The sequence below is a fragment of the Chinchilla lanigera genome, unplaced genomic scaffold, assembly GCF_000276665.1.
Source record: "Chinchilla lanigera isolate Chin_1 unplaced genomic scaffold, ChiLan1.0 scaffold00166, whole genome shotgun sequence".
NCBI classification, from domain to species: domain Eukaryota; kingdom Metazoa; phylum Chordata; class Mammalia; order Rodentia; family Chinchillidae; genus Chinchilla; species Chinchilla lanigera.
The window spans coordinates 585,310-595,793 of NW_004955567.1; the positions used below are offsets into that span (position 1 = coordinate 585,310).

The following is a 10,484-nucleotide window of genomic DNA, read 5'->3' on the forward strand; positions in this document are numbered from 1 at the left end:
GCAGGCCATTTTGGTAATTGGCTGGCCGTTGTACATCATCTGCGCAGGGCTGGGGACGGCGTCCGTCTGGTTGCCGAGGCCCAGCTGCCCCATCTTGTTCTCACCAAAAGCGAACACGGAGCCCATTTCTGTCAGGGCCAGGGTGTGGTTGCGCCCGCAGGCTGCCAGCACAATGGCTTCGTGGCTGAGGCCCTCGATCAGCCTAGGGGCTTCCACTCTCTTGGTGTCGCCGTGGCCCAGCTGCCCCTTCTCGTTCCGCCCCCAGCTCCACAGCTTCCCTTCAGTAGTGATGAGGAGGCTGTGGGCAGCACATGAGCCCGAGACCACCGTCCGCACCCGGACCCCCGCCAGGCATCCATATCTGTGGGGCCCCCACAGGTTCTGACCGAGATTTCGGTACGCGGCTTGTTGCTTAGGCACTTCTTTACGACCAATCAAGTCCCAGTTGGTTGCCCCAAAAATCAAAAGTTGACCTTTGCACTTAGACCCTTCAAGTTTGACGCGCTCCTTGGTGTGCCCGAGCTCGGCTCCTCCCAGGCCGCCGCCACCGCCTTCTTCCTGGGCATGGTCGCGGCAGATACACTTAAAATGTAAATACGAGCTTCCAGAACAAATGCTACAACACAAAACAGAAACACATGTGCGGCCCGGCGACAAGCGAGTGCGCGGCGGGGCTGGAAAATGTAATGTTAAGGGAAACAGATCAGACACACAAGCTTCAATACCATTTGGTGTCTCTCATCTGAGTAAGGCGAAGGGAAAAGTAAAGGACCGATAAAAGGAAAGAGGGAGACAGATCTTTTTCAAATGGGAAGGGTCCAAGAGGATGAGGTTGACAGGAGTGGGGAGAGGAGAAGAAATAAAAAGATTTAAGATGTGTGATGTACGTGTACCAAGCACCCGCAGGAGTGCGGGCATCATATGAAGTGAACAGAGCTCATAATAATAATTATAACAAAGAAAACAGGAAAAGGGGATCTAGAGATGGAGGGAGGTGGATGGGTGGGGAAGAAGGGGAATTAACCAGAACCAAGGCTGTTATGCACATGCACTTACTCCCGAAGATGTGTACAAGCTTTATGTATTGCAAACAGGTACTAAGAAAGTTAGATTTTAAAAAGAGTATTACTTAGCCATCAAAGGAAGGAAGTAGTGATACATGGTACAGTTTGCACAAACCTTTACTAAGCGAAAGTAAGCCACTCACACAGACCACATATTGCATGATTCCATTTACATGCGCTGTGCAGAATGGGAAAATCCACCTCGAGGAAAGCCCCTGGGTGTCCCTGGGGTGGGGAGAGCGTGCTCGTGGGTGGGACCTCTTCCTGGGCTGGCACAAACTTTCCACCGCTAGGTGGGTGGAATGGCTGCATGTCTCCGTGAATATCCACGACGTCTACTGAATTTTATACTTCTCCAACACAGGTTTTATGCATGTGTATTACGTCTCTATAAAGCCACTATTAATTAACGGATTCATGGCTTTGCGTGCTTGGACGATGGGATCCCAAAAAGAGGGCGGAGCTGTAAGAAGTGTTTGAATGTCTGGGCATCCAAGGAGGTAAAGAGGGGTATGAGAGGGAATCTAATCCAATTAAAAATGTTTGAACTCTTCACAAACATCCATGCCAAAAGTGCACAGATGCTAAGTTCTGACCAATGAATTGTGGTCATTTTAACACCCTGTGTTCCCAGGATCCGGGCCAGGAAACCTGGAACCTCAGCAACACAAATCCCCCATGAAACTTCCCTAAAAGGGTGGTCACCACCCTAACCACTAACACCACCATCTTGGCGAGCTTTGAATTTCGTGCTGATAAAAGCACGATGTACTTTTATGTTTTTTTTTTTTTTTTTTTTTTGGGGGGGTACAGGGAATTGAACTCAGGACCTTGCACTTGCCAGGCAGGCGCTTATGCCACTGAGCTATATCCCCAGCCGAATGATACACTTTTGAGTTGGACTCATTTCCATGACCACGTCCGAGATTCTTCCAGAGTTTTACCTATGGTTCAGACCACCCATCCTCGGGGACTGTGACAACACAGCCACATTTCTTACCTGACTTACGCTATCCGTGCGAATTCCCATTTTTCAGGTATTCTGAACCCTGCCAGGACTGTTTGAGCACCTGTCTTTCAGCCAACAGTGCCCTGCAGCTCTCTGACCGATACCCTAGGGTGGCATTCTGGGGTTGGGTCCGAACCAGAATCTGTGAAAGCTGAATGGAGCCGGATGGTTTGCCGAGGCGGCTGTGCTGGTTTAAAACCATCTTCCTATTGTGCTCTCTGTTTATTCTGAGGGTAAGTTTGCACACGAATAATGGGAAGTAGGTCAGAAGAGCACACACCAAGCCGTGCGGCCCAGCAGGGTGGCCGCGAGGCCGGGGGCAGGACACTCACTCCAGGTTCTCCAAGCCGCAGGTGGGGTGGCTCAGCACGCTGCAGAGGTTCCTCACGGCATCACGGCACAGGTCAGTGTTGTTGAGGCTCAAGTATTTCACGTTGGGGTTGTGAATGAACACCTCAAAGAGAAGCCAGCTGTCACAGTGTAAGCGAGCATTGTTTATCCTGCAAAACCAGAAAAACCGAGTGAGTTTCATCAAGAAAGCCTGGAAGTATGGCCGAGAACCCATCTTTGGCCGTCTCCGCTGACCCACCGGTAACTTCTCTCTGATTTCACAGCCCAGTTGTATAGCGCAGGGGCTCTCAGCTGGGCGACTTTCCTCCCACGTGGGAACGTTCAGGAGCAGTGCTGGCTGTCCCAACCCGAGCACGCCACTGGCACCTGGACGTCAGAACCCCTGGGTGCTCCCGAACACCCTCCCATGCACGGGGCCTCCCCACCACCAAGGGTGATGGACCACTGCCGGTTGGGAGGAGTCTGCTCGGGATTGCAAGTCTCCGGATAATATGCAGTGGGTCGGGACCAGGGTTAGAGGCGAGACTAACGCACCGCTTCCAAGGTAAGCCCAGGTCTGGCGACCTTGACTTCCAACTTACATAAGATTCTCGACGAGACAGTTGGGCTGCCTCAGCTGGTTAAGCAGAGTGCCCGTGGCGCAGTCGCTGAGGACGCTGTCCTTTATCTGCAGCACGCGGAGGTGCTTGTTGGTCGTGAGGACGGAGCACACCTGGTGCCAACAGACGAGGTCAGCGTTTGACCTGTGTGGGAAGAAGAAAGGCAAGTCTAGGCAGTGTCTGCGTGTGCTCCATGTGCTCCCGGGGAGACGGTGCTGGGGCCCATCGGGCGGGAGAATGGGATCCGGCAGGCGAGCTCCCCCCCATCCGTAGGTCTCACCAGCCCCCACCACGTCTGCAGCCGGTTCTGGCGGTCGCCCTGTGAGGGACAGGTGCATGGACACCTGGCAGGTGCAGGCTAGGGAGGCCTCCAAGCCTCCTGCAGTGCGCAGACCAGGGCCCCCAAAAGGGAGGCCGCAGGGCCGTCAGCCAGGCCATCAGGCCACTGCCTCATCTCAACCGTGCCAGCGCCGCGCAGCCCAGGGGTGGGCAAAGCTTCTGCGCTTCACACTCACTATGGCCCTTTCCGTTCTGTAGTCTTGGCCGCCTTGCTGGGCCTCTCTGCCCACATCCTCCCCTGTAACCCAGCCGTGGTAGAATCTACCACACATGGCACCTCTGAGTAGGAAATGACTCTGGGTCTGTGGAAAGTTTAGAGCAAATCCGAAAAGATAATTTGCACCGGATAGGTCAAGAAAGAGTCCAAGGTGTGTACAGGTGAGGGACAGAAACGCCAGCCACGGGTACTTCGGGCTGCGTGCAGAGAGCTCAGGGCCATGGCACAGGGCTGGCTGGGCTCCACCCTTGCAGTGTGGCTGTTATGCTGCAGCTAATAGTAAAGGGTGCATCTCAAGGAAAAGGTCAAGGGACAAGGTCACGGTCTCCGTGAGGCTCAATTCAGATTAGGCACTGTACACATACAGTGAGTCACTGCACCTACTCCATAAATAGGAAGAATTACAATAATAAACTTTCACAAGACAAAATGACATAACTTAGAAACAAAGAGTCCGTTCAGGGCTTGACCTGGTGCCTTGCCTGGATAGGCAAGATTTCAAGCACCAATCAGATACTGACCCCACCCTCAGCAACACCAGAGTGTGTGGACAGATCCTGGAAAGGAAAAGAGAAGAAAGTCACAGAGTGGGGTGCAATGATGGTGCATGGCCGGCCCCAAACCCTGGCAGGCTGAGGCAGGAGGAGCACAATTTTGAGCCTACCTGGGAACACTTAGACCTAGATTCAAAATTTTAAAAGTGCATATATAAAATAAAATAGTCTGGAATGTAGTTCAGTGCAAACACCTTGGGTTTAATTCCCTAGTACAGAAAAGGAGGAGAAGGAGAAGAAGGGGAAGGAGGAGGAGAAGGCAGAGGAAGAGAAGGAGGAGGAGGAGGAGGAGAAGGAGGGGGAGGAAGAGAAGGCAGAAGAGGAGAAGGAGGAGAAGGAGGAGATGAAAGACAAAAGGAGCAGTGGCAGGAAGAGGAGGGTCAGCAGGTGGACTTACAGCAAGTTGTGTCCTTTCTCTTCTTCCTGGAAGATACCTTGGATTGAAATGCTGAGCTGCCTCAGCTTGGAACAGTGCTTTAGGCAGTAGGCGGCAACCTCCAAGTCCAGCTTTCCTGACATAGTGAAGGTAAGCTCTTGCATCAAGTTCATTGCCTGGCTAACGAAGGTCTCCTCCTGCATCTCGAACAGACAGTAGAACAAGGCCAGGAAGACGATCCTTTCGTGGAGGTTTCTGACAGTACTCAGGCTTTGCAGGTACTGATACACTTGCTGCTTCACCTCACTGGACAGCTGAAAGCCAAAAAACGCATCCAGCTTCTGCCGCTCCCTTTCATGCAAGAGGCCAAACAGGAAACACCCCAGAAACACCCAGTATGCTCTGGACTTCTCTAGGAAGGTCACTAGAAGGTCCTGTGTGCCCTGCACGGCAGGGTGCGGGTGGTGGCCGGGGCTCTTGAGCAGGTAGAACAGGGCGGCGCAGAACTCCTGGATGGACGGGTGCAGGAACTTGTACGAGGGCTCAGATCCCCTGCACCGTAAGAGGATCCCGAGCTCCAGCAGGGCAGGGACATCAGAGCCCTCAATACCGTTTCTCCTGAGGTCCTTCTCCCAGAACACGAAGCAGTTGGTCCACATGCCCTGGGCAGCTAGGGAGCACAGGGTCTGCAGCTGGGCCTGGCCCTGCCAGCTGGGGCTGTCGGTGGTCCTGGGCGTGAACAGGTTAAAAAGGAAGGAGGTGTACAGAGAGGTGGTCCGCTGGAAGGTACGGGCCACATCTTTGCCTTCGTCCATCTCATGCTTCAGGGCGGTGCCTGCCAGGCAGCAGAGCACAGGGAACCGGCACAGCGCGAGGAACCACTCCTTGCTTTGTATGAGGCTGAAGGCCTCTGCGGCTCTGTGCAAATCTTGAAACATACCGTAGATGTAGAGCTTGATGTCACTCTCCCGGAAGCCCCCGAGCACCCTAACGTCAAGGTCCCGCAGCCTGTCCTCCAGGCTCTGCCTGGCCTTGATGTCGACCGTGATAAGCAGGGAGCACTCCGGGACCATCCTCCGCCTCAGCAAACTGCTCAGCAGCAGCTGGGGCGGCCGCACCTCCACCCAGTCCCTGCACAGCTCACCCTCGGGCTCGCCAAGGTCGCTCCCCAGCATTTCAAAGCTGTCCACCATGAACAAGACCTTCTCAGGGTGGGCCAGGATCTCACTCACGGGGGCAGAGGTGCTAGGCCAGGTGCTGGTGATCAGTTCTGCTAAGCTTGTCACTGGCAGCTGCTTCAATTCCTGGCAGCAAAAGTAGAAGACATAGGAGAACCTGTCCTTGTAGATGAGGCCCTTGGACCAGGCCAGCATGAACTTGATCAGGAAAGTTGTTTTCCCAACTCCTTGGTTTCCTTTCAGGAGCACAGCATGGGCCTGCTTCCCAGGCTTCTGGGGTGTGAAGAGGAGTTCCAGAGATTTGATTTCTTCCTGGGTGATAGTCTCATCAAGGTTTTGGTGGAGCGTGGCGATGGATTTCTTGGCCAAGATATTGCTGTATTTCTCCCTCACATGAGCCTGATACAGTTTTGAGTGTCCTGGGTCAGTGAGCACAAGAAGAAGAGACCACAACAAATCAGTTAAACTCTCAGGCCTATACGCTCCGGCCCTCACCGCTTCACCTTCAGACGTGTCTCCCCAGGACCTGTAAAGTGTGGCTTGGAGTGGGTCCATCAGCACCCTGCCACCTTGCCTGTGGCGCCTTGTACAACCGCCCTCCCGTACCCACAGGGCTGCACAGCGGTGACTGAGATGGCACCACCAGAAACAGCTGGATAGGAGGCTAGGCATAAGAAAACTGTCAGAAATGGACGCCCAGACTACAGCACAGCAGCAAAAGGGCAAGAAATGCAGACAAGAGCAAGAGAGCTGGGTGAGACACAGTGTAAAGGCTGCTCTGTACAACTGGCGGGCGGAGGAGGCTGGGAAGGAGAGGGAACACTTAGACGATAAAGGCTGCAGCTGGGAGCTGAGGAGCCTTGTGATCAAAGCAGCCTGCGTGCCAAGAGAGCCACACCTGGGCACATCATGGCAGGACAAAGAAGAGGACCTAACACTAATTCAGAAGAGCTGTCTCCTGCCCTCCATAGCTTAACCGTGCAAAGTAAGAGAAAGGCCTTTAACCAGGACAAATACCAGTGCAAGGCATGAGCTGTAATGCCTTTAGATCATGGCCTCTGTGGCATAAACATTTGCTTGTCAAATATTAAATACACACACACATGACGATGACTAAAAAATCTTGTTCAGCACTGCATCTCATGGCTGTTTGAGCACCTGTATGACTACACCCATGAACCTCAGGTCCCTGCAGTCTACAGAAGGGCTCACTGGCTATAGCTACCAGGCCAAATCTCAGCCTGAAGCAAAATGACTGAGGACCCAGATGGAGAGACAGGTGGGAGGCCAGGGCCCCCACCTGTTGCACCACACAGGCCACCACGTCTGCATGACGCTGTCTCCTCCACAAAGGACAGACTCCCCCTCGTACATTCTGACTCTGACCCTGTAGAGCGCAGGCTTGTGGTGTCTGCCAGCCCTGACACCAGCCTCACTGCGAGCAGCCACATCCCCCCATGGCCCCACGTACCAGTGCTCTCCCTTATGGCCCTCTCACAGAGATCCCTCCTGTCGATCCTCTGGAAGACCCTGAAGGTCACATCCCAGGCCTGCTCCTCCTCATAATGCTTGAGCAGTAGGCAGGCAAGTTCTTCCCGTGATGCCTTCTTCACTTCAGCCCAGGGGATCTGCTTGAGCCCGAGGTGTGATGTCTCCTCCTTGAGGAGCTCCTTGAACTTCATGAACTCCTTCTTTTTGAGCTCCTCTAGGTACCACATAAGGCCAAAGTCAGAAAAGAAAGACGATGCCATCTTGTCCAGGCAGAAATCAACCTCCAAAGACACAACTACAGGAACAAGAAGTGGGGCCTGTGGAAAAGCCAGGGCCACCAAGTTACTGAAATGTCACTAAGTTCTTGCATGGTGCCCTGCTAGTAATGGGGTGCAGGGTGAGAGCAGGGAGTTCAGTCTCTCCTTTCTCACAGAGATGCTCATAAAAGTAGCAATACCTGAAAAACCAGCGTAAGGGAGATTCCATGCCCAAGAATATTATGTCAAACCCCAAATCTAATAATTCCCAGTAGAAAAGAGCAAAAAACCTCCAAGGTTAGGTCCCAGGAAGCATTCCTGTGGAGGCTATAGGATACATTTCTGGTTTAAATGAGCTGTAAGAATAAATCAGATCCTGTACATGAATAACAAATTCACTGAGAGAGAAATTAGGGAAACAACACGTTTCAGAATAGCATCCAAAAAACCCAAAATACCTAGATATCAATCTAATAAAGGATGTAAAAGACCTCTACATTGAAAACTACGGAAGCTGGGGATATAACTCAGTTGCACAAGCACCTGTCTGGTAAGTGCAAGGTCCTGAGTTCAATTCCTGGCACCAAAAAAACCCTACAGTACTCTGAGAAAGGAGATTGAAGGGAATATCAGAAAATGGAGCTCTCCGCCATCACAGGAACCTCTATGAGCTTCACAGGAGGGGAGAAACTCCACCCATCGCCTTCCCACCTCCATAAGAACCTTGGTCTGGAGGAATCCAAGTGCCTGTCCCATTTCCCTGCACTGTGGGACAGGCAGCCAGTGTGGGAAGCACCTGGGAACTCGGCAACTGGCTCACCTGGAGGAACCCATGGTAAATCTACTCTAACAAAGGGAAACACTTGGCATACAAATTCCTAATTTACAATTGGTCCTGTTATGTAACTACAGACCTTGCTCTTATGGTCTAAAGTACAAAATCAATAGTTACACACAGGCTCTCAATTTCTAAACTGTGCTTGATGCTATCACTATTATTAATTGTACTATTGTAGCTAGGATGTCATATCTGTTGTAATCAGTCTTTCTCCCTTGGGGAACAATATTGGGAAGCTCTGGGGTAATAACTTCACCACAGTGAAACACCTAAAAACTGAGGACAGAGCCAAATGGAAACCAACATTCCACTCTCAATTAACTGAGAAGGTAGGATCTTGGCACAGACACAAACCAAAAACATCCTACACACAGAAGATATCTCTGAAGAACAGACTTTTCCTAGAGAGGTCTTGAAACTAGTGATATAGCTACCTACTACCAAAACTCACAACAATCATCACAGAAAATTAAATTAAAATTTTTTTTTTGAAATAGAAAACGTCAAGGCAAAGAACAAAATGCAAACTCAGACCTCCAGCCCACCCAGAACAAGTCCAGGAGAAATCAACATAGAATAAATTGGAACTCACACACCTGAAATTTCTGAAATGATAGCAACTGAAGTAAAGAAACAATTCCATGAGGCTATAGAGGAAATCAAATCAGAAATAATCTCTCAGGCAAAAAAGAAATGACAACCATAATAAAATAATTGCTAGGATATTCAAGGAAGACATAGATTAAAAAGGACCATAGAAAAATGATGGAAACCTTGACTGAACAATATAAGAAAGAATTAGAATGCATGAAATAGATTCAGAGAGATATCCAGGAAATTAAAAATTCCATTGAAAGCTGGAAAAACTGCTTCAATGAAACTGAAGATAGACTTTCAGACCTTGAAGACAGCATTGCAGCTACAGATCATGAAAGAAAAGATTTCTTAAAAAAATAAGCAACCAAAAAATAACAATTCAACAGCTGCAAGATGATGCAAAGAAAAATAATGTAGGACAGACAGATGTCATTGAAAAAATCAGAAGTCAACACAAATAACATAAAAATACTATTTGCAGAAGTAATAGCAGAAAATTTTCCAAGAATGGGAAAAGAATCTGACATACATGCAAGTGAGGCATACAGAACTCCAATTAGCCATAACACAAATAAATCTATACTCAGACATATAATAATCAAGATCCCAGAAATTCAGCACAAGAACAGAACATTAAAAGCTGTTAGAGAAAAGAAACAGGTCATCTATAAAGGAAAGCCCATCAGAATTATGGCAAATGTCTCAACACAAACCATCAAATCAAAAAGAGCTTGGAATGAAGTATTTCAGGTCCTGAAAGAAAGCAGCTTCCAATTCAGATTGATGTATCCTGCAAAACTATCCTTCAAAATTAATGGAGAAATAAGATACTTCCATGACAAAGAACAATTGAAGAAATTCATGTCCACCAAACCAACCCTACAAAGAGTACTGAAAGATATTCTAGAAAGAGATAAAAATGACCACAATTACAAGAACAACAGAAAGAAACCACCAGGCAGGGAAAACAATTAAACACAGGGGAAAAGTAGGGAACCAACAGCAGGAAGATAATATGACAAAGATAAGTCAATACATATCAGTTATAACTATTAGTATAAATAGCCTCAATTCAACAATCAAAAGAAATAAACTGGCAGAGTGGAGCAAGAAACAAAATCCAACAATATGATGCATACAAGAAACACATTAACTCAAAAGAAAATTCATAGACTGAAAGTCAAGGATGGAAAACAATACTCCATGTGACAGAAACACAGAAAAAAACAGGAGTAGCTATTCTGTTTGCAGACAAAGTGAACTTCAAACCAAGAATGGTCAACAGAGATAAAGAAGGTCACTACATACTTGTTAAGGGAAAACTGCAAGAGGAAGAAACAACAATCATAAATACACACACAACAAATACAGGAGCACCCAACTATATAAGACAAATATTAATAGACATGAAAAATCAAATAAGCAATACCATTATTGTAACAGGGGACTTTATCACCCCATTATCACAAAGAGATAGATCAACTAGATAAAAAATCAGCAAAGAAATAACAGAACTGAACCAAACTTGTGAACAAATGGACTTAGTAGACCTCTACAGTCTTCACCAAACAACATCAGAATACACATTCCTCTCAGCTGCACATAGGGTGTTCT

At 49.0% G+C, this 10,484-nt stretch overlaps 1 protein-coding gene across 1 annotated transcript in view; it reads right to left on the reverse strand.

The window, feature by feature from the left end:
- Nlrp4 (NLR family, pyrin domain containing 4) overlaps positions 1-7,438 on the reverse strand; it is a 26,647-nt gene extending 19,209 nt beyond the window's left edge. The window contains exons 1-4 of the mRNA XM_005413296.2: positions 7,159-7,438; positions 4,531-6,106; positions 3,006-3,167; positions 2,406-2,573 (exon numbers count right to left, since the gene is read on the reverse strand). Coding sequence (XP_005413353.1) covers positions 2,406-2,573; positions 3,006-3,167; positions 4,531-6,106; positions 7,159-7,438 — 2,186 coding nt within the window. The remainder of the gene's footprint in view (positions 1-2,405; positions 2,574-3,005; positions 3,168-4,530; positions 6,107-7,158) is intronic.
- Positions 7,439-10,484: the final 3,046 nt, after the last annotated feature.